At 38.0% G+C, this 25,051-nt stretch overlaps 1 protein-coding gene across 2 annotated transcripts in view; it reads left to right on the top strand.

Annotated features, from left to right (window-relative positions):
* Positions 1-6,243: 6,243 nt before the first annotated feature.
* The window catches only part of MAP3K7 (mitogen-activated protein kinase kinase kinase 7), a 67,173-nt gene continuing 48,365 nt past the window's right edge, over positions 6,244-25,051 (top strand). For both annotated transcript variants that reach the window (XM_019655027.1, XM_019655026.1), the window contains exons 1-4: positions 6,244-6,757; positions 19,382-19,492; positions 23,228-23,293; positions 24,235-24,280. In XM_019655027.1, coding sequence (XP_019510572.1) covers positions 6,638-6,757; positions 19,382-19,492; positions 23,228-23,293; positions 24,235-24,280 — 343 coding nt within the window. In that variant the 5' untranslated portion in view covers positions 6,244-6,637. The remainder of the gene's footprint in view (positions 6,758-19,381; positions 19,493-23,227; positions 23,294-24,234; positions 24,281-25,051) is intronic.

Raw genomic sequence — 25,051 nt, 5'->3', positions numbered from 1 at the left:
CAGTGAGCGGCCGTCCAGAAGCCGGTGACTGATCTGCCTGGCCCGGGAAGAGCGCAATGACGGTGCCAACTTGGGCCAGTGAAGCGACGTTCTCCACAACTAGACTGAAGAACAAAAGGACAGCAACTTGTCTTTTCCTTTTCCCCCAATTCCCCAGCACTGTTCCCATCCCCCCAATTCCCCAATAAAAATCTTTAAAAAAAATAGTAATTTCAAGATTGGAGAGAGATTTAAATTGACCAGGAGAACAAAGCATTTTTAAAACTCTGAAATACTTAAGAAACCTCCATGATAATTGGTATATGCTGCTTGTGTATCAATTTAGCTATTTATTAAATCTTCCCTCAATGACATTATAGAAAATACTTGGTTACCCCATTCCATATACATGAAATAAATTAAACAGCATTTACTTTAAAATGTAGACACTCATTTACACTATAGAAAATTACTAAGTGTCTACTACATTTCCGGTGCTGTTCTGCGTCTTGAGGAGACAGTAGTGAACACAATGCTTATGATCTGTGTCCCAGTGGAACTAACATTCAATGGACAAGAGTGGGGAAAGAGTGGGAGGACAGAAAATAAGGCAGCAAACAAAGAAGATAATGTTAGATAAGTAAAGAGGTGGAAATAAAACTGAGTAATGAGTAGAATGTGAAGGGGTGGAGAACTGAAGAGGGGCTAATCTCATGACCTCCGGGGTGATAACTGCGCTGAGGCCTATGAGGTATAATCAAACAACACAGTGAATGTTTAAATATAAAAAAATTTATTACAGTAAAAGACACTTTGCCATTAATCCCCCTCAAAATACCCTCCCTTGCTTTGAACAACTTATCCCATTGTTCTTGCCATTTTCTGAAGCAGTTCTGGAAGTCCTCTTTCATAAGTGTCTTTAGTTGAGTTGTCATGGTTGCCTTGATGTCCTGAATCATTTTGATTTTGGGGAAGAGCCAGAAGTCACATGGTGCCAGGTCCCTTGAATAAGGAGGATGAGGATACACCGTAATGTTTTTATTTGACAGAAATTGTCATATACCAGAAGCAATGTGTGACATGAAGCATTGTCAAGATGGAGGATGATTTACGGCACACTTTAAAACACACCTTCTCTCAACCATAGCTCACACCCAACTGACTGCACCAAGCAAGGTGAAACTTGTCACACACTGTTACTAAGATTCAACATGCCTCTTCCCGTATTGAAGATTTCTGCCTTTCTGCTGGATGGCAAGCAGCAGCAGTATTCACTGTATTTTGTGATCACAACAGAAAAGCCCCTTGTCATACATTATTTGTGGTACAGCAATTTATGTCAAATAAAAACATTACAGTATGTCCTCATCCACCTTATTCACTAGATCTAGCACCATGCAACTTCTGGCTCTTCCCCAAAGTTACAATGACCATGAAAGGTAAACATTTTGAATCGATTCAGGTTATCGAGGCAGCCACAACAGCACAACTAAAGACACTCATGAAACAGGACTTCCAGGACTGTTTCAGAAAGTGGCAAGAACGATGGGATAAGTATGTTCAAAGAGAGAGGGAGTATTTTGAGGGGGATTAATGGCAATATGTCTTTTACTGTAATAATTTTTAAATATTCACCATACTTTCTGATCACACTTCATAAGTGATAAGACAGACACAACTATGGGAAATTGCAAATCAAAGTTGGGAATACCCTACCTGCACATGTAAAAACATGCCTCTCCTAGCCTTTTATGGGGCCCACGGCAAGAATATAAATGGAGGCGCACATACTGTATGTCTAAATATTTATAAGTTCTAACTCAAGATAACAAACTTATAAAGGAAATATATTCTATATTCCTACCTTGACAATACTGCCTTCACTAGAATGCAGTGGTGTGATTAAAGCTAGCCTTTAGCTCCTGACCTATCCCCCCTTTCCTCCTACTCTGGACTCAGTTCTATACTGCAAGGAACTTACACAACCACATGTGGACACTCGAACCTAACCATCTGCGTCCACTCACACTCCCTCCCCACAAAGAGATACCCCTTGGCTAGCCCTCAAGACCCAAATTCATTGGACACTTTTGAGTTTTTCTCATGTTTAACTTCTTGGAAAAATTCAACACTGAAAAACCCTTTTATCTTGGTTTCCACACATCATAATTTTGTTTACCACAAATTTCTTTGGCAGTTCCTCCACCTCTACCCATGCCTTAAAATTTTTATTTCTTAAGTCTCTGTTTTAAATCCTATCCTTTTTCACTTCTGTAGGTGATCTCATTCATTTCCATGAATTAAATTATCAGCAGGCCAATATCTGTTTCTCTAGCCCTGTCTTTTCCCCTAAGAATAACTGCCTACTTGATAATTACACTTGGAAGCCTCTCAGTTACCTCTAGCTCAATAAGTCTAAAACTGACTTCTTTATTCTCTTTTCCCCAAACCTTGTTCGTCTTCTGAGTTGTACAAGTAAGAAATCTGGGAATCATCCTTTACATTGTCCTCTCCATTATCTCCTTCCCCCCAATCGCTAATCTTACCAATTCTATTTGCTCAGAATCTCTGAAATCTATTCATTTATCTATAAACCGTATGCCACTACCTATGTTTAAACCACTAGTATTTCTTGCCTTGACTACTGTGATAACTCTGACGTGGTGCTTCTCAAACCTTTTCATGTCATGGCAGATGCAAAAAGTTATTATGTTGTAAGATACTTTGGGATGACCTGGAAATAATTTGGAGGTATCTATTGGTCCCTTAATAAAAAAAACTACCAATGCTTTCTCACACTATGTAATTTTGAAAAAATAAATATAGTATTAGCGATGTTAAACACTGAATTTGTACACATATCAAATATATTTTTTAAAATTTTAATAGGAATTTTTAATAAGGTTTCTTCATAAATATAACTTTTTAATGTAAGGTTTTATATTTGAAATGCCTACTATCAATTCTTGATCAAGACTCTTTTCAAATTTTTGACAGTCCTCAAAGAAACTTTGTTCATGCAATGAAATAAAAAAAATTGTAATTTTTTTACAACCATTTAAAGTTTACAATAGTTGAAATCATATTAAAGATTCTAACAGTTCTTCCTCTTTTTTAAATGGGAAATCTAATGTTCAAATTTCTTGTGATAATATAAATGGATTTTGAAACCCATTGTTTTTTTTCCACACCAAGTATTTCAAAACAATTAAGAAGAGTTTATCTACAGGACACATGGGTACCATTATGCAGTTGCCTTGGTTGGAGGAGGGGAAGGAAGAGCATTAGCAGCAAATGGACATGTCAGCTATTGGGTTGTCGGAAAAGTCATGACTCATTTTTGCAACGAAAAACATAGAAAAAATACGTCATGACTTTTCTGACAACCCAAATATATGTAATGTCAGAGAATGCCTTGAAGCTCCACCTGCCAGAAGACTCTACTCCACCTTCACAGACCTACTCTGACCAGCCACACAAACTCTTCCAGCAGCTCCATGGGCTGTGAAAGACCTAGGATGAAGATGTGGGGAATAGGAAAAATGGAACAAACTCAAATATCAAAGAAATGCATGAATTTGAGTGACTGCCCTCCAGTAGTGTCACTGAATTGCTAAGGGGTTAGCTATCCCCTGCATATTGCAGTTTTGAATATAGAACAGCAGAAAACTATTTCAGAATTTCCTGGAAAGAATAATATTTGATCAGTTGGCTAATCTGGTTCTGAGACAGGGAGTAAAGATAGCACTTTCTAGGTATAGAGCAGACTTATGAATAATAAACATTTGTTGCATATCCGGCAACCATTCCCTGCTTTGTGCCCCCTATATCTTCAGATTTTTCTTCCAGTTAGCAGCTGCTCCTTCTCTAAGCCCATGTTTCAATGAGTTCTGGATGTAAGCTAAACAAGATATTTGCAACCTCAAACCTCCTGTCCTCCATTCCTCATTCAAGGGTACAGTTGCCAAAGTCTTTTTAAAAAGAAAGTCCCCTACTCTTCTGAGACAGCTAGCTAGCAAAAGAGGTGTTGCCTGTCACTGTACTGGAAAGTGTGATGTCATATGAAAAATGAAACTGCTAGAGCATTCATTCTCCATGGGGTAATATCACTTCCAAGGGGTGAAAATTGTGAAAGAAAAAAAAACACTTATTTTTATGTATAAAGCAGAAATATGCACACAGTACATAAAGAGATATACAGTACATCTGTGGTATTAAAGCTTTGGTGGGCACTAGAAATAGTCTTAAACGACTCCTTAGGGGGGCAATAATAATTTTTTTTAAAAGGTTGAGAAACACAGTTCTAGAGCAATGGCAAATACCACGAAAGCCAGAAGACTACAATGGAAACTCATTATTGATGCTATCATTAACTTTATAAATCAAATGAGACCTGAAGCCTGTTCTAGTTCTTGACTTTCCACTTAACTAAGCCAATTAATCCCCTTTATTGTTGAAGCCATTTCTCACTTGCACAACTGAGTAGATGCTGGGATCCTTCATAGAGACAGAAAATGCACACAGAAGAACAAATTTGTGAAGGGTGATAACTTTTAAATTTGCTTTCACAAGCATGAAAGGTATTTAGGTTACATCTAAATAGAGATGTCCAACAGGACAGGATTCAGGAAAAATTTGAGTACTGGGAGAGATTGGGAGTCATCATTATAAAAGTTGTATAGGAAGTCAAGACCTTGAGTAAAATTATTCGGAGTGTACAATAAATTATTCCTCCATTCTTTTATCCATTCACCAAACTATCATCGAGTGTCACTAGAACTACAAATAAAATATGACAGGATGTTTTCCAGGAGTTCCTATCTTCTTGATTGCCAAATCCAATAACCTATCTGCAATCCCAAATGTGTTTAACTTACCTCTGTACAGCATTTATTTGGCTGCCTACTCCTTAATTGGAAAGCTCTCCTCCAGTGATATTTTTTATCACCGTTTCCCTGTTTCCCCCTTTCTGTTCCTTTTCAGTTTCTTACTGAGACTTAAAATTTGACATTCACAGGGTTTCATCCTTAGTCCTTAACCTTCATCTCTAACTCCAATTTTCCTAGTTAGGCTTCAAGTCAAACTGATTACAGTTTAACAGCTAGTTTAAAACTAAAAACCGTGTTGATAGCACAACACAGGCAATACTCTATCTGCCTTGGAGATACACTTACCTAAGTTCTACAAGCTTGTGAGGATCACAATTGTTTTTGGCAAGGAAAAAATTCGGAGATGTTCTAAATTACAGCCACCAGACAGTGAGACAGAACTGTTAATCTGTTAATGGCTGCTGGGCAGCTAAAAGACTGCTCACAATCCTTGTATCGCCTGTTGGAACTTTAGATTGATTTCCAGGTGGCTATTACTACAGATGATTTTAACAAGGCACCATTTAACGCCAGGAGCCTCCGCTTGTAGTTTACACATGGGCTTTCCTAACTGCTACCCACAGCCAATCTACAGAGACGGACATTTCTTTCTGTGGACCCTGCGCCTGTCTCACCTCCCACACGTTTCCTACAGCTACTGTAAATTACTTAAGACTACCTCTTTCTTCTCCCTTCCTCCTACTTGATGTATAAAAACTGTTGCAAAACTCTGGGAGGGCAGACATGCTGTCTTTTCTACTTAGCCACGCTTCTGGTGGTTTAGACTCCATGCTCCCAGACCCGTCTTCTTTATGGCTAGCATTTTGGCTCAATAAAACCTTATTTTTAAAAAGACTTCAGTTATGGAAGTTAATCACTTTATATGGACTGTTAATATTAATGCAACCCATAACTTCAGATGAACATAACAAATTATGTCAAACTATTAATATCTACCTTATCTAACGTGAACTCGTGTTCTTGAGATCTCAGTCTACATATTGTTATGCAGGTTCTATGCGGTGGCTCGCTCTGTATTATTTCCGTTAGAATCTCTCAGAGTCAGGGACTGGTTCAATGTAACAGGAGCAACTGCTTCCTTCCATCTACCTCACTGAGGAAAACACATTTACCAAGGCTGCTTAAAGAACTTGTTCAGCTTAGCTTAGGGGTGAAACCAAAATGCTTCGTCACAAAAACTCAGTCCAACAGTACCCGGGCCGTCTGCGGGTCTCTGAGAGAAAAGGGACCAAGGCCATAAACATAGTTCACCAAGCAGAGATGAAACCATAGCTTTTATCTTTCCCGCTGGTTCCTAAAGGACCAACCGCACAGACATTCCACCGTGCTCCGCGCCACTTCCGTTCGCGCATTTGGATTACGTCAGAGCGTCAGATCTCGCGGTATCACCTGTTTGCTGAGGCCCTTTAACAGAGATCTCGCGAAATTTGTTCTACAGATCCAAGCTAGCCTCTTACCTTCCCCCACCCCACCCCCAAAACTGTCCTTCCTTTCTCTCAGTTACTGTCTCTCCCCTCCCCTCCCTCGAGCTCACTGCCCTCCTCCTGTTTCCGATTTCAGGCCGGAACCGGAAGCCTAGTGGGCGGGGCCCGGCGGCGGAAAACGCAGCGGAGCCGGAGCGGGGACTCGGCTGTGGCTGCTGCCCCTGTCCCTTCCACGGATCGCCGTGGCTCCAGGCTGAAAGTCGGTCAGGAGGCGGGTGGGCGCGGGTCTCCCCCGGAGGGTCCGGGCGGCAGCTTCCCCGGGCCCCCCGGGCTCCGCCAGGGATCATGTCTACAGCCTCCGCCGCTTCCTCCTCCTCATCGTCTTCAGCCGGTGACATGATCGAAGCCCCCTCTCAAGTCCTCAACTTTGAAGAGATCGACTACAAGGAGATCGAGGTGGAAGAGGTGAGCGAGGCCCGGCACGGAGGCGCCGGCCCCGGCCGCTCCCACCTCTACCTGTTGTCGACTCTTAAGGCGCCTTCGCGGCCCCTCTGATTCGCGGAGCCCCACGGGGTTCACCCGGGAGTCCCAATAGCCCCACGGAGACCGGGTGTAGAGCGGACTCTCCGCGTTCAGCTGCTCGGGGGTAGCTCTTATGTTTTCCTCACTTCGGCACTCTTGAGTTTGGATTTGATACTCCGGTGCCTGGATTTGGGTCATCTCAAACAGGAGGATGAACTGGTGAGACAGTGTGGTCCACCAGTTCTCTCATCTGTAAGTAATAAATTCATCAAAGACCGTGGCCGTTTTGGAGTTTCAGTTCATTAAGACATGGTGTGCTTAAGGGGCAAAGATTGTACTGTTGTGTTCGATATTAGCTCTGCCTGTCACGTAGTGGGTGCTCAGTAAATGCTTGGTAAATTAATACATCATCATATCTAACGAAGTGTTTCCCCGAGGATTGAATGGTTTGTTTCCCCGCTTCCCTAGAGCAGTAAGGAATATAAAATGTTCTGCCTTCAGCTGGACTAATTTAGACGAATTTCAACAATAGTAATATAGACTGGTCTACGATGAAAAGATGTTTCAAGTATCGTATTCTGAGGAGATCATTATTTCGGTGACAACTATAATGTAACACCAGACCACAAATCGCTCTTAGAAAACGCTCTTAGAATCCATTCTTTATTTTGCAGTAACTTAAGGGTAACAATAATGTGCCTTTTATACATTGCTTCTTTTCAAATTCAGAGGAGTAAATTGGTTCCAAGGACCATAACATTTAGAGAAGCAAAAACTATATATATTTTAAAGACACTCTGGAAAGTGTTAATTAAGCCTTTGGTTGAAAATAGTGTCTATCAGTTACCATTTACTTACCAGTTTTAGAATTTATTAAGTACTTTGCATTACATATTCCATGAAGAGCCCTCTATGTCCTATATTACAGACTTTCAGTTATCTCTATTTTAAAAATCCAAAATTATTTTTAGGTAATGACAAGCTAAACGATAATGATCACTTAACAAATAAGTTTCTTTTCTATGCATGTTTTGGAAGAATAATAGATTACTTAATCATATTTTTGTATTTCATAAAGTAACCTTAAAGATCACGGAGAACAACTTGATTTCATAAGGAAGAACAAGGTCTTTGGTGTTAGAGGAAGGTCCAATATGCCACTTAATAGCTGTGTGATTCGGAGCAAGTTTCCTAACTAACCCCTTTGAACTTTAGTTTCTTTAACTGTAAAATAGGTGTAATTTCTATTTCACTTTATCTGTATAACAGATCCTATTAGACAACATATGCAAAACACCCAACACAGTGCCTGACACATATTACTAGGAAACTGAGTTTCAGAGTCCAACAGTGACCTGCTTTAAGGTCACATAGCTGAAAGAAGGACCTGTATTTTGAAAAGGGGGAGATTTTTGTGTGTGTGGATATGGTTTTTTTTGTTGTTTTGTTTTTTGTTTTTCCTATTGAGGCTAAGATAAATTCCTTTTTCAGAAGTGGATAGTTTATCCAGCTTTCATGGCTCGCATTCTTTTTTAAGAATAAAAATTCAGTGAGTCAGTATAAAAGAATTGCAGTTTTTAAATAAGCGTTTACGTCTACTCTGTGGCGAACTGTCATGCTTGTAGACTACAAATTGTTATATAATAATAACTTGTACTTCATGGTCTACCAAATGCTTTCACTGCATTACATCATTTGATCCTTACAACCTTAGTTTTTCCACACTGCTTTCTATAGCATTTTACATTCTTGCTTCTTGAAGGAATGAAAGTTATTAAAAGGAGACTAAACGTAACTTTTTGCTCCTCTTCCCCCAAAGCCATTTAACTTATGATTAGGTTTTTATATTTCCAAAGACTTTTCAGTTTAGATAATGTTTCAACTTTTCTTTTTGTATACTTAGGACATTCCTGAGAAGTAGTTTTTTGTTTTTAAATGAAAGTTTATAATATTAGCAGTCATTTAATTTAGGGGTTTTTTTAATACCCAGTTTATTTGCACTTTAAAGATTGAATTTGGATCTTTCTGATGTTGTAGCCATTACATAATTTCCATCAGATTTCTTCATTTGCATAACTTAAAACTGTGTTATATGATCCAGGGTGCACCATGGATACTCAATAACTATTTCTTAACTTAGATTCTGCTTCCTGGTTAAAATCATTAAGGGAGAAGAAACAAAAAATGTTTTACATTGCTTTCAATTTTTTATATGGTACAAGTATATTGCCTATAAATAAAGACAATCATATTCTGTATTTGTGAAATAACAATGTAATTGAATCAGTACATTGATTCAATTTGAAACTGTAAGAAAAATACTCCAACCATAGACCAACTATCCAGTCATTTAGTTGATGCCTATGTTTAAGGCATCAGCTGATTTAAATGTTTACATCCCTGATATTGTGACTCTATTATCAGTGTGGCCTTCCTAAATTCAATCCTGATACCAATTATGTAAGGTCTCAGCCTTGGACAGCTGCATAGGTCCTTTTTTTTTTTAAAGTCATTTAGTTTTTACCATTCTGGATCTGAGTGTAGAAAATGTTAGAATAATTTGTGAAGTATGTACATTGGGAACTAGCTTGCAAGAAGAGGTGAAAGTAGTGTGGTATGGCGAGAAGTGTACGGGGTATTTAGAAAATTTAGATTCTGCCATAATATATTTCAGTAACTTTGAACAAGACACCTTATTTTTCTGGTCCTCTGATTTCTCATGTAAAATGAGAGATTGAACAAGATCGCTTAAGATCTTTTCCAGTTCTAAAATGAAAACATATATATTGTTTCCAGTATTTATGCTTGTTTCCACAGTGAGCTTTAGGGACAGTGATCATGATCGCTCGTGGAATGGACAGGGCAAGTGATATCCCCATTTTATAGATATTGGCAGGTGGACATGGAGTTTGATTTGCCAGAAGCCTTAAGCCTAAGTAAATGGTAAAGCTGGGAATTGAATTTGAGATTTCTCATTCCTGAGTCACTTGCTCTTTCCACTGGATTTACAGTGTCACTTTAGTTCTTTCCACGGTACTCTATAAACAAACTTAGTCTGAGAATAGGGAAATAAAATGCTGATTTCCTTTATAGTGGTTGGTCCTGAGCATTTAATGAACATTCCCCTCTGTGCACAGTACTGCTAAGGTATTGAGGACGATGAGCGGAAGAATCTTAGGATTCTCTCCTTCAAAATTTTGAATTTTGAGACTACAGTAAACACCGAACGGTTAATAATTACATTTTCAGAACCACAAATTTAAAACTGAATATAATGTAAATGGATCACTGAAGCTATAATTTGAAATTAGGGTTAATACAGAAGGCTCCACCTAGTGGAAAACAGAAACTAGAGTTTGTATAAAGTAAGCACCATGGATTGGGAAAAGCACTAAGATGAACTGTCTTTGCAGTTATTCTCTGCCTAAAAATGAATGCTCTTTCCCCCAGAACTTCACGTGGCTGGCTCCTTCTCACCAATCAAGCCCCACCTCAAATGCTACTACTTCCTTAGAGAAGCTCTCCTGAGCAGCCCTGATCTTTGTCACTTCTATTATCCTTCATGGTACTTGCATGTAAGGTGCTTTATTCACACTTGGAACTTCAATGCCTAGCACCTAGAACATTTTCTATGAATATTTGTTGAGTGAGTAAATTAAGTTACCCAGCATAATCAAGAGAATTTCGTGCACTTATGGTTCTCTAATATCTCAAAGGTTAAGATCAGTTAGTGATTTGTCTAAGTCAGCATTTTTACTAGAAAAGAAATATGATTCTCTTTCCAAATGTTGAGTCCATAACACTCTATTTTACTTAGCAAATACTTTTTGTTTAGCAGGTTTAAAAGATGCTGTAAAAGGTCAGGTGCTATGAGTAAGCCACGTATTGGTGAGCCTTTACGAAAATGCAGAAAGACCCTATTTGTCATGGTTGCTTTTTGAAAGGCAGACTCACATTGTTGACCAAAGTATTCCATATGAGCAAGGCACATGTAATTATTGCAGCATTTATATGTTCACAGGCTTCATTATAGAAACACGCAGAGGTTTTGTTTAAAAGGGAAATATAGAAAGAACTTTGGCAGTGATATGTATTTTGTAGTTTTAGGTTATGAGTGAGTATATGGGCAACTGATAATAGAGAAAAACCTTATTGATAATGGCCTGAATTAAATTGAGTCCATAGACCTGTTAGTATTTAATTATGGATATCCAAAATTAATAAACTCGTCTGTGTGAAACTTAGTGAGCATTGGTGTCAGTAGATCTAGAATTTTTATCACAGTGAGGAGGTTGCCACAGCAATAACTTTTATAATGTGTACCTTAAAAGATGATGCAGGAATATTATTTGAAAGAAAGGCCTATTAAGTAGATCAGGTGTCTTATGGCAGGCTTTAAAAACTGCATGAAAAATTCAAAAGAAAGTTTGAATCAAAGCTTTACTTTTGTGTTATCAAGTCTGCCTTGTCAGCAGATGGCAGTTCTACTCTGCCACAGTTTATTAATAGATATTGAAGTTCTGAAATAGTTGGAGGCTCCAAGTTCTCTAATAAATGTGTGATCTATGCTCGTTCCATCATGTTCCAAATTTCTAGCCAGAGCAATGGCAGCGTAGCCAGGGTCCATTCACATAATCCACAGAATGGGGCCAAATCAAACTGACAGCTATAGTTACTGAACTAAAAATAACATGAATTGGGGACAATTAAGAATTATTTCATAGTCAATTAAAAGCACAAGGGCATACATCCTTTTCCATTTAGTTTAGTTTAGGTGTTCGTTTGTCTTTTAATAATGTCACTTGGATTAAGGAATGGGGTAGTCTTCCATCCTAAGACAATGAATTTTTAAAGAAGTTGCTTTACACACACATACACACACACACACCTACCACAACTTCTGATTTTGATTTTTGTGCCTTTTAATATTACATGGAAATATTCTACATAACACTTCATATTTTTCTGTTTTATTTTTATTAAGTTAAATTTAAACCTGCTTTACAATATGAAACTAAAATTGTGGACCCAAAACCAAGAGGACTAAACCTATGATAGATGCATATCATAAGAGAATTAATCTAAGAACATTTTAATTTAGAAAACATTCATAAATTTAGAAGGAAATATTTCTAAATTGACTTCCCCTTTAAAACCAAAGTCCTCTCTGCATTCCTCTGTTCTTCTATTTTTACAGATGAGGGATTGTGAAAAATATCTGAAATATTTATTTCTAGGTTCACCATTTTAGATGGATATGTGTGATGAGAGAGATGCTTGTAATTTGGATGTATGCCCTGTTTTACACTTTTGGTGAAAATTAATCATTGGGGAAAGCTGTCATTCAAAATAATTGTTAATGATAATGTATCAAAGAAACTTGTATTATTCAGATATGGATGCAATTCAGAAAGCATTTTTGATTTGTGAATTTGAATTAGAAATTTGGTAGTAAGTAAAAGGTTGACTTCCTTTTAGTATTTTCTAGTTTGAATGTTAGGTTTTTCATTGTTTACCTCAGTTGTCAGTGTGTGTCAATTTGCTATCTGTGTCACTCTTTTCTACTGATGTACCTACCATATGTTAAGAAAAACATTGGATTGCTCACAAGAATTCTCTGTCTCCTTTTCTGCCCCAGATCACTTCTCAATACTCTGGAAAACTTCCATAAATAATATCAACAGCAAGGGAGGGCTCTCTGGTCTCACTGTTAATTATGTTTTTAATATAACCTAATATAGGTTATATGCTCAAGCATTAGAATCACCTGAAAGGCTTGTTAAAACACAGACTGCTGAGATCTACCTGAGAATTTACATTTTTCACAAATTTCCAGGTAATGCTGACGCTTCTCACCTAGAGACCACACTTTAAGAGCCATTGGCTTAATGTTTTGCTGTTTTTATGTCTGCTTTCTTCTTGAAATTCTTCTCTCTGCTTCTTGTGACACTCTCCTGGTTTGCCTGCTGCCTTATTGACTGTTCCTTCTCAGTTTTTCTTAGTTCTTTCTTCTCTGTGTTTGAAATTAAGTACTTTAAAGCTCAGTTCTGGGACCCTAGTATTTACATGTTATTTTTTGGTGATCTCATCTGGTCGATTGACTAGGAATACCACCTGAATGCTGATGACTCTTCCAAATTCTTACCTCCTTCCAGACATCTCCCTGACTCATGTTTCTACTTTCTGGATATCTTCACCCAGATATCTAATAGGCATCGTAAACTCTGTATAACAAAAACAGAATTCTGTGTTATTTTTTTAAAAATGTGCCTTCTGCATTCTTCTTATCCTTCATTAAACTGTTGCCTAATCTAGCTGTTACCCTTTATTCATCTCTTTTCCTCTCCACCCGTTCTGACTGCATGCAGACTATCAGCAGGCTCTTTTGACTACATGTAAAACATATCCCATATCTGCCCATTTTTCTGCACTTGTCCTCACAGCTATTTTCTCTTACCTGGGCTGCTGTGATAACACTTCTACCAGGTCTCTCTATTGATACTCGTACACTCTAGCTCCCTACAATCTATTCTTTACATAAGAGCTAGAATGATTTTTTTAAATGTAAAATCATATCACATCTTCCCTCCTTACATCCCTCCAGTTGGCTTCCCATTGCACTTAGATTAAACTTCAAACTCCTTTTCATGATGCAGAGAGCCATTCAGGATCCAGATTGCCTGTCTCTCATCTTACTTCACTCTTCCCTTCTCCACCTGTGCAACGCCCACAGTGAACATTCTGTTTCTCCAAGTCATCACTAAAATGTCACGTTTCTCAGTGAAAAGTAGGCCCTGCAGTACTGCCATGTTTAAAATTGGGGTGGGGAGAGTGCGTACACGTGTACACACACAGTAGTGCTCCTTAGCACATTTATCATTTTCTAAAATATTTTATCTTTTTCTTATATACCTTGCTTCCTCTTTATTTGTTTTCCCACCATGAGACTATAAGCAGTTAAGAGCAAGGATTTGGATTTGTTTGTTCACTTCTATGTCTTGAGTGCCTGGGAAAGTGCCTACCTAGCCTGTAGACGATGTTCAATGTTGTTGAATAGTGAGTGAGGGTTATTTGTTTTGTTTTTTCCCTTAGGGCCTTATCATTAGTTGTTTCTTTGGTTGGTTCCTTGTGTCATTCAAATATCAAGTTAGTAACCTACTCGGATGGCTTTCCCATACTATCTTAACTGACGTTTCTACTGGTCTCTTTGTCATATCATCCTTTCTTTTTTTTTTTTTTTTACTACATGGCATTTTTTACAGTCTGATACTTTTCTTATTCATCTTTTTGTCTGTTGACTGTCTTCTTTCCCTCTATTTTTAACTGAAAGTACATTCCATGTAGACCAGGAACTTCGTCTTACTTAGTGCTGTATCTCTGGAATCCCAACTGCTATATCTCTGGATATAGTAGACATTCAAGAAACATTGATTTAAGGAGTAAACAAATGAGGGTCATTTGTTCTCTTGACATAATACTCATTTTCACCTCTTGAAAGCAGACGACCTTACCCCATTTCTCCCTGCTTGCTGACTGGGCCTTCCCCATTGGCTTTCATTGATCCTCAAACTCAGCTGAGCTCTTCACTTAGCTCCCTGTGTTTGAGATGTCTACCATCCCACAGCCTCTGGTGTAGGTTCCAACTCTGTGCCCTACAATAGCCTCCTTCCTGCAATGAGGAGACTCGTTAATTTTCAGTTACCGTTCTTTTCTCTTAGCAAGAGTTTTTCTGTATCATTTCCATGTTGTGTTGGGGCACAGAGAACCTGAGTAAGGCCTCCCTCTGTCTGGCTCCCTTGCCACTCTTACTCTCTTGTAGCTTCCCGTGTTGGCAAAGCATATTCTGTGAAGCTGCCTCCTCTTGGGGATCTCATTGAGAAGTCGGGGGACAAGTCCTTTCTGTCCTCTAATCCCTAAACCTGTCCCAGAAGGCGAAGGGGTGGTTCTTTAGACACCATCATGTACTCTCACCTTTGGCTGTCTTCAGCTGTATTTAAAAAATTGTACAAGTACTGTTATTTTGCGTTGAATTTCTTCTCTACCTCACTTTCATTCCAGGAAGGCAGGGGTCAATTCTTTATATCCTTTTTCTTTTCACCCTTAATATTCCTACATTTATGCTATTTGAGAAAATGGGAATGTGATACTGTGATAAGGTGATTTATAAGAAATATATATTTGGTCATTGAGGTGACCACAGTGTAGTTTTCATATATATTTGGTATTTGTCCAGGGTTCCTGACTCACAACTCCCCAAACCCTCAGAAATTTCCTAAGTGATGAAAGTAATAAGCATGTCTTCTGTATGTTTTTTTGTTATGTTAATGTGGTTACTTTTGGAACACACCTAAGAATGGGGGCTGGTTGCAAGAAGAGAACCAACCTTGTGATTAGAGAGTTGGATCTTTTCAGTCCCACCTCCCTGACCCCCAGAAAGGGGCTGAAGGCTGAATGAATCACCAATAGACAGTGATGTAATCAGTTGTGTCTGTGTAATGAAGTCTCTATAAACACCCAAAAGGGTAAGATCCCGAGAGTTTCCAGGTTGGTGAACCCTTCGAGATTGGAAGAGAATGTTGCACAGGTTGGGCACAGAAGCTTCGTGCCCCTTTGCTTATCGTGCCTATGCATCTCTTCCATCCTGCTGTCCTAAGTTATATTCTTTTATGATAAACTGGTAATCTAGTAAGTAAAATATCTGAGTTCTGTGAGCCACTCAAGCAAATTAATTGAACCCAAGGCGTGGGTCGTTGGAGCCTCCAAACTATAGGTCGTTGGTCAGAAGCACAGGTGGGCCTGTGACTGGCAGCTGAGGTTGGGGTGGGGGCCATCTTGTAGAACTGAGCCCTTAACCTATGCAATCTGTCGTTATCTCCAGGAAGATAGTGTCAGAATTGAGTTTAATTGTAGGATACGCAGCCGGTATCTGAGGTTTGCTTGGTGGTGTGGGGAAACCCCTCTTCCACACATTGGAATTGGTGATCAGAATCATTAGATACTCAGAAATTGAAATTCTTTAACCACTGACTCTGTGCTTCTAATCTCCTTTGAATTCACAGCAGTTATTTCTCCTATCATGTAATATAGTTTATATGTACAACCTTGGGCATCTTGAACTTTCTTTATTATCATTTTTAGTTCTGTTGTTTCACAATACGTATAAAATAGCTTATGGCCCTAATGTAAGTAGAGGCTTCTTAAGGCCGTGGGCGCTCATATTACATGAATATGCCTGTTTTATATTTCAGACTGTTCCAAAAAATTGCTTTCTTAAGCAAAAGGGAGAAAGTTTATCATGTCCTGATTTGCCCACATTTTGTTCCCATTGTTTTAAGTTGAAAGCGCAGCCAGCCATCATCTCAGCACTAGGTGGCACTTGTGCATCACTATTAGTCATGCATATAAGCCTAAAACAGTTTTTGTGACAAGTGTATGATCCACAAATACAATGTTTGGAATCCCTGTGTGGACATTCCTGAGAATAGAAAAATGAAACAGGAGGAGACCTACTAAGTACCAGTTGCTTTAATGTATTTGTAAATGCATGGTTGAAGAATATAGTAAATTACTTCATAATCATTATTTCATAGTAATATCCATATCTTTTTAGCCTAGTGTTGCCGTAAAGTTGAAATTTGTTTTCAGACCCGTTTGCTATTCACTATGGTTAACTGTGAGAGAAAAGAGTAGTAACAACCTCTTACACTGATACATACCCAACTCCAAGCACTTATTGTTCTTTTGTAGTCTTTAAGGAAATGCCTGGTTTTGACTTATGAACTCTCTAGATATTCACTGAAGAAAATGTAAGCAGCTTCCTTGTACTGTTGAGAAAACAGAAGCTCAAAGACATTAACTTGCCCAGCATTAATAAGCTAATGGGTAGACAGAGCCTGTATTCAGACTCAAGTCTGTTGGGCACTAGAGTCCGGTTGTGCTCTTTCTGTTATTTTAATGGTGCCAGGTTTAGCCAATACCCATTTTTGTTAAAGTAACTGGATGACAAGTGCAAATGACTGAAGTTGGTTCTTTTCTCTTATGAGAGGTGTGGAGGAGAGCAAGAGCCTAAACAGCAGGAGAACCTTAAGCACCCTGGGCTAGAAAGGGAGAGTCACCAAGGAAAGACTAGCTACCAGAGATACTGTCCTGCTTTTGCCTAGAGGCAGCCCAGTTTCCTTTAAGCCAGTGACACACACGGGCAGAATAGAGCGAATTGGTCAATACCTACTCTAGACTTCAAATCCTGGCTTCTCTGAATACTTACTCACCCTGTGATCTTGGGCAATTTACAACCCTGTGACTCAGTTTACTACCTTTAAAATGGAGGAGGATTAAATGTGTTAATGCATGAAAGCATGTAGACTAGTACCTGGCATATGGTAAACAATAAATGTTAGTCATTTGGGTGGTTATATACATTCAGCAAGGCGAGAAATGTCCATAATTACCCTAGCTACAGCCAGCTTTGTTATAGAAGAGTTTGGTGCCCAGGAATGTGTTCATGTAATGTTTGTCTAAAGTGAAGTGTCCCTTCTTCAAGGGAAGATGTCACTGCTACTTTTGAGATATGATACAGATATGTATGTACTAATGAGGATCCCTAACATTCTGGTGTTGGACTGCCTGCCATCAAACCACACTTGTTATTTATTAATTCTAGCTATATAGCTTTGGGTAAGTTAGTTTACTTCCTGAAACTTAGGTGCCTCATCTGTAAAATGAGGATAGCATTAGTGCTTGTCTCCAAAGATTGTGTAAAATGCCCTAATGTATGTAAAACACTTAGCTCAGTGCCTACTTAATGAAAAGTACATCATAATTGTTCTATAGAGAGGTTAGATTTTTCAGTTAAGGAAAAGTACTTAGATCCATTGGCAGTTGAAAGATTGCAGTAGATGGTACTTAACTAAGGTCCTTTACAATGATAACATCTAATGATTTTGTTCTAACAAGTATCAAAACCTATTTTTTGTTGTTATTTTAGTATTATGACAAATTTCAAATATTTATAAAAGACTAGCATGAGAGAGCAGTGAACCCAGGAGGTACCCATCAGTTAGCTTCAACAATAATGCAATGTGGCCCAATATTATTTATAATTAAAAAAAAAATAACTTTAATGATGTATTTTGCATATCGTAAGATTCATGCATTTAAAGTGTTACAGTGATTTGTACAAATTGCGGAGCTGTGCAGCCATCACCATAAATCAGTTTTCAAACATTTTCATCACCTTGGTACAATTCCTCCTACTCATTTACAGTTAATCCCCACTCTCAGACCCACGCAAACCGCTAGTCTGCTTTCTATTACTGTATTTCCCCATGTGTAAGACGCACCTTAACTTTGGGTCCCGAAATTTGAAAAAAAAAGTATTATATTTTAACCTTTTTTATTTATTTATTTATTTATTATTTATTATTTATAATTAATTTACAATTAATAATACATTATTTTATTTATTATTTTATTTATTATTTATATTATTATAATATAACTTTATATTATAAAGTTATTGAACTCAAGTTTTATTCATCATAATATTCATACAACTCCTCATCACTGTCAAAACTCCCATTAGCTTGCCCTCATCTGTATCTGATGATGAATCACTGTCTTCATATATTGCCTTGTCCTCAGTTCCATCTATGGCATTTGAAATGCCACACTTCTTAAATGACAACGATCTCAATCTTGATATTATCCCAGGATCTTTTCACCCAGGTACAAACTTCTCGTATAGTTGGTTTCTTCACTCTTCCTGCTGGTGTCAGATTGTTTCCAGAAGACTTCATCCATTGAAGCACAAAAACAAGCGCGAAAAAAGCGGGAAATGCAAGTTAAAAAAATCTACAACCACTGTATATAAGACACACCCAGTTTTTAGACCCCAAATTTTTCGAAAAAGGGTACATCTTATACATGGGGAAATACGGTATATCTCTAGATTTGCCCTTTCTTGACATTTCATATAAATGGAATTGTACAATATTTGGTCTCATATCTGACTTCTTTGACTTGGTGTAGTGTTTTGAGGTTCATTCATATTGCAGCATGCATCAGCAGTTTGTTTCATTTTCTTGACAAAATATATTCTATTTTATACATAATACCATGTTGTCTAACCTTTACAGTGGACAGTGTTTTATCATCTATATTTTTATCCTTTCCCCTTCACTATCTACCCCTACTGAGTTATTTAAAGCTATTTTTAATTTCATAAATATGATAGCTTAAAACATTGATTATATATTCCTGTTTTTTCCCAAACGATTTATCTTCTTATTCATGTTGCCTGTTTTGTTTCCTGTCTCCAAGAGTCTCTTTGATTGTTGTTTTGGTTTCACTTGAGAATGAAGAAGTTTCTAGACCATGAACTGTCAAAGATAGAGACAAGTGCGTTTAATTTATCCTCACTTTAATGAAAATTCACACTTAGTGGCAAATCCAAATAGTGATGTTCTAAAACCTTCTTTAATAAGTCTTTCAGATTGGTTTCATTGTTATCTGTTGGACTGGATATATCTGTTTCTGATTCTCAAGTTATTATTATTTATTTTAACTCAGGTTGTTGGAAGAGGAGCCTTTGGAGTAGTTTGCAAAGCTAAGTGGAGAGCAAAAGATGTTGCTATTAAACAAATAGAAAGTGAATCGGAGAGGAAAGCCTTTATTGTAGAGGTAAGTCGAGATGTCATTTCTGTTGTGTAGTTTGTCACCTAAGATACTCTGTGAATTTAATTATGAAAAAAATTGTTTCTCAATTGTCACTTCTCTGTATACTTGAACGTCAGCAATTTGGCTGAACCAAAGGTAATGCCATAGGAATATTTTTTTCATTCACACTTGATGCTGATTAAAAATTAGGGGGAACAGAGACTTAACTACATTAATGAATTCATCCCTGAATTGAACTATAATCTTATCCATGTAATTCAGATCTATTTCAAGGCATAGAATTTAAAATTTAAAATACAAAAGAAATGCTATTCTCTCCCATTATCTAAAATTAAGAAGGGAAATTGTATGCATTCATTTTTGACTGGATATTTTTAGAAATTTAAATGAGATTATTTAAGGGAAATAAGTTCAAATTTGGTTTTTCCCATTTAGCATGAAAATTTACAACTCTGTTCTCTTACAGATTTGATGATGAAGGAGAATTCAATAGTCATGAGATTATTATATTATCAGGCTTATTCTCTATTAATTTTGTTCTATTTTGTATATTAAATCTCAGTACTTCATTAAATTGATGGTTTTATCACTTTTTAACCTCATTGGCCAACGGATAAGTGGTCTTTATTATCCTTTTAAATTTATATCTGTGATTTTATTTAATTATAATTTCAAAATATACTTCATGATATTTTTAAGTGTATAGCATGGCGAAATGAGAACTTGGTTGTGATATGATGAAGTGGATTTTTGTAATTGAATGAGTTGAGAAATGCTAATGAATGGTTTGATGGCATCATAAAGAAAGATAATCTCTAGTAGTATTCTCCAGGAGCCTGACCTCAGCCTTGCCTTATTCATAATTTTTGCTTTTGATGTAGATAAGGTTATTGATCAAATACTGTTGTTTTAGCAGTTTGACAAAATGATGTTAAAGCATAAGTGTTAAATTCTAGGAAACAAGAATCAAAAAAACCATAATAGCTTGGAGGAGAAAAAAATACTAATTGAGGTTATACAACATGTATTTTAAATTGTCAAGTGGTTCTCCACGTATTCTTACTAGAAAAACTTCAATCCCTTACATCTCCTCCCATCAAGTTTTCTGCTTCTCAGAGGTAACTACTTTGAGTTCATTCTTTAGTTTTGTTTGGAGTCCCCCAATCCAGAGACTCTCTGTTATACCTTCTCTAAAGCATCAACCTCTAATCTTTCAGATAATAAAGAGCCAGTCATTAAGCTGTTTGAAGTCAGGGAGGAAGAGGATCTTTGGGTCTAACTTCCAACCAATCTCTCCACTCTTTTATTAGCTGACTTGCATAGGTACCTAAGACTACCATCAGTCCCCAATCTTTTGGAGGTTTTGTGAGCTAAATCTGGTTGCTTCTCACTTTTTCTTATCATTTAGGTCTGCTGTGTCAGTTATTGCTTGTTATTTGCTTTCCAACTTCTAAAACTTTCACATTATCTTCATCCTTCTGAGTTTAGCTTTGAAAAAAAATACCTCTTAGTGGGCTTTGGGGAGGCAGCAGGAACAAATGCTTGAATAATCTGCTATCTGAAGCTCAGTGCTGAATCTTAACAAGATGAAATATAATAAATTATCTGTAATAAATGAATATGTAATAAATAATGATATTAATTCTTCTATTAGGACTGAAAATTCACAAATATTGGCTGTAGAAAAATACAGCCTTCTAGTTGCATATAGTAAAAAGATTTACCATAGTGGACTTCATATGAGCCAGCAGTATAATGTAGGTAATAGAGAAGGAGAGGAGGAAGAGGGGAAAAGGCAGAAAGAGGAGAAGGAGAGAACAAAGAGAGGAAGAAGCAGTTTGGGGGCATACATTAATAGAAGTTTAAGGTGTAGAGCAAGAGAAATGAGTACAGCCAAACTGTTTACTGACCTCAATATGAATCATTGGATCAGGGAAGATTAAAACTGGTAGGGAGACCAGCTAGGAGAAGGCTATAGTAATTACTGCAGCCATTCAAGTTGGGATTATTAAGGCAATGGTGGTGGGAATGGAGAGGAGGGAATTAATTCAAGAAATGGGAGATGGAGTGTAGGGAAGAGAGTACAAGCATGCAGAAAGAATGCAGATTGTAAGTCAGATCAAAGTTCACACTCTGGCTGCACCACTTCCTAGCTGTAGAGTATTTAGCAGCTCACTTAACCCTCCCTGAGCCTTATCTTAAAGGTCCCTCACCTTTAAAATGGAATTGACAATACCTACCTTGCGGAGTTGCGAGAATTATATAATATCTATAAAATGCCACCAGGGGCCACCATAGAGTAGGTAAACTATTCAACCATAGCTATGAAGATGAAGATGACAACCATGACATGTCTTCTTCTGGCTTCGATAACTCAGTGTCACCACCTCTGGGATGGCGTCCTAAACATTTCTTGGCAAAATTAATTTCTTCTTATATGTACTTATCATGCCTTGTTCATAACTCTTTGTTATGGCACTTTGCACGTTGCCTTAATTATTTGGTACACGTCTTTCCCTCAACTAAACTGCGAGAGCTCTAGGGCAGGTACGAGGTGTGATCATACAATACAGTGAATGTTAAAATTTTAAAAATTTATTATGGTAAAAGACACATTGCCATTAATCACCCTCAAAATACTTCCCTCACTTTGAACACCCTTGTTCCATCATTCTTGCCACTTTCTGAAGCAGTTCTGGAAGTCCTCTTTTGTGAGTGTCTTTAATTGTGCTGTCATGGCTACCTTGATGTCCTGAATCATTTTGACTTGGGGGAAGAGCCAGAAGTCGCACAGTGCCAGATCCGGTGAATAAGATGGATAAGAACACACTGTAATGTTTTTATTTGACAGAAATTGCCATATAACAGAAGTGATGTGTGACACGGAGCATTGTCATGATGCAGAATGATTTACCGCACACTTTATTTTTTTTTATTTATTTGTTTTTAAAGATTTTATTGGGGAATTGGAGGAGGGGAACAGCATTGGGGGAATCGGGGTAGGGGAACAGCCAAGTTGCTGTCCTTTTGTTCTTCAGTCTAGTTGGGGAAGACGTTGCTTCACTGGCCCATGTTGGTATTATCATTCCGCTCTTCCCGGGTGAGGCAGTCGCTCGCAGGCCATTGGACGGCCACTCACAGTGGCTTACGGCAGCTCACATTGGCTGTCAGCCGCTCACACTGTCTGCCAGCCACTCACGTAGCTCACAGCAGCCCACTGCAGCAAGGGCTGCAGCCTACGCCATCACCGGTGACTCACAGCAACCCAGCTCCAGGTCGAGCTGTTGTTCATCTTATCTGTAGAGGGCAGTGTCACTGGCCCTCATGTGGGATCCGAACAGGGATCCTGCTGCGCAGAGCTGGCATCCCAAGCCAACTCTTAACCAACGTGCCACTCAGCCGGCCCTACGGCACACTTCTCTTAACCGTAGCTCACACCCAACTGCACCGAACAAGTTGAAACTTGTCACGCACTGTTACTAAGGTTCCATGCACTGCTTCGCTTACTGAAGATTCCTGCCTTTCCGTTGTGTGGCACTCAGCATCAGTATTCACCATATTTTTTTATCATACCTCATATTCTCTGGCATTCTGGGCAGGCACTTATGATGCCTGTTACATAGTAGATAGTGATTATTGAGTGATTAACGTTTTTTACAACCCTAAGATTTTAATAATGCTGTGAAATCAGTTCCTCAAAAGCTAGCACTTTTTAAACGAAACCTTATTTTTTTACAGCTTCGGCAGTTGTCCCGTGTGAATCATCCTAATATTGTAAAGCTATATGGAGCCTGCTTGAATCCAGTAAGTTTGTCACTTTTGCATTGTCACCTGTCTATAAGAAATGACATGGCAGATGTGTAGTTTATGAAGCTATTTGATGTTACATTATTTCTGAAAAAAAATTGTACCTTATGTATTTGTTTCTAGTCTTTTAGCAACACAGTATATTGAAGGAGTTGTCTTAGGTGTTCTTATCTAGTAACCATCTTCTTATGAAGCTTATCCTATTCTGTGAGAGCACCTACTCATTAGCACTGGAAAAAGTCCCCAAAGATCTTGTGCTTATGTTTTTACATACATCTTAACTCTTAGACAGTGGGCCCCTAGAAGATAAGGTCTTACTTAAATCATAGATACCTTTCTTTTCCCCTAGTACCATTTGCATAGTAGGGGCCAGAAGAATGATTTTTTTTTTTAAGATTTTTATTGGGGAATTGGGGGGATGGGAACAGCGGTGGGGAATTGGGGGAAGGGGAACAGACAAGTCGCTGTCGTTTTTGTTCTTCGGTCTAGTTGTGGAGGACGTTGCTTCACTGGCCCAAGTTGGCACCATCATTGCGTTCTTCCCGAGTGAGGCATCAGCCACTGGCTTCTGGGCGGCCGCTCACTGTGGCTGCTGGCTGCTCACGCTGGCTGCTGGTTACACACGGTAGCCCATGGCAACCCACTGCCACAGGGGCTGCAGCCTACGCCGTCACCGGTGACTCACGGCAGCCCAGCTCCAGGTCGAGCTGTTGTTCAGCATCTTAGCTGTAGAGGGCAGTGTCACTGGCCCTCATATGTGGGATCCGAACCGGGGTCCTCTGGCATCCCAAGCCAGTTCTTAACCATCGCGCCACTCGGCCGGCCCAAGAATGATTTTTAATGCATTTATGAAATCAGTGGCTGAACTGAGTTATCTTTCAAGTCTCCTAAGATGTCATTACTCTGTGGTTAATTATTCTGGCCTATGTTTCTTTTAGGTGTGTCTCGTGATGGAATATGCTGAAGGGGGCTCTTTATATAATGGTGAGTGTCATTAGAGCTCTCTTTATATAGTAGGGTAAAATAATTGAAAAGCTTTTAATATAAACTATAAGTTACTTAATGTTCTTCACAATTTACCTTCCAAGTCCCAAAAGGAGATAATTAAAAAAAGAAATCTGCTAAAGATTAAAAATATAAGATGCTCTAAAATTAGTATGTAAAATTTAGAAGTCTAGATCAATCTTTTAAATTGATGGTACTTTTCATAATGTTAAAAGCATTTAAGTAAAGTAAAATTTGCTTTTTAAATAGATTTTAAAATACCTTCTAACTAATTGTTTTCCTTTGCCTCTCTTAGCTTTGAGCCTCCTCATTTTAGAATTTTTTTAACCATAATTCCATTTCATTCTTCTTCATTTTGCTTTCTTTTCAAAAAATAAAATTGTGAAAACTCGCTTCACTGGACATTTTAATTATAACAGTGAAAGAGAACTGTGTATCACTAACTGGTTAGCCTTATAGAACAAAGCTCTTTCATTCTAAGAAACACCAACCATATATGTAAATGTATTGTCTCTTGTTGCACCATTTATATAAAATACATTGTTACATTTTATTTTTTAAATTAACATTTTTTTATATAAACTTTTATTTATATTTACTGCCCATGTATACAGCATTGTTAATGGGTACCTAATACTCCATTGTTTTATTTGGTTGAACTATTTCTAGTCTTTAGCAATTATAGAAAGCATAATGGTAAACAGCTTGATGTACATTATTTTGTTTCCTTCTGTACTACTTCTTTGTATC

The sequence above is a fragment of the Hipposideros armiger genome, unplaced genomic scaffold (assembly GCF_001890085.2).
Source record: "Hipposideros armiger isolate ML-2016 unplaced genomic scaffold, ASM189008v1 scaffold_234, whole genome shotgun sequence".
NCBI lineage: Eukaryota > Metazoa > Chordata > Mammalia > Chiroptera > Hipposideridae > Hipposideros > Hipposideros armiger.
The sequence above is the reverse complement of the archived record's forward strand: the minus strand, read 5'-3'. Positions and strand labels throughout refer to the sequence as shown.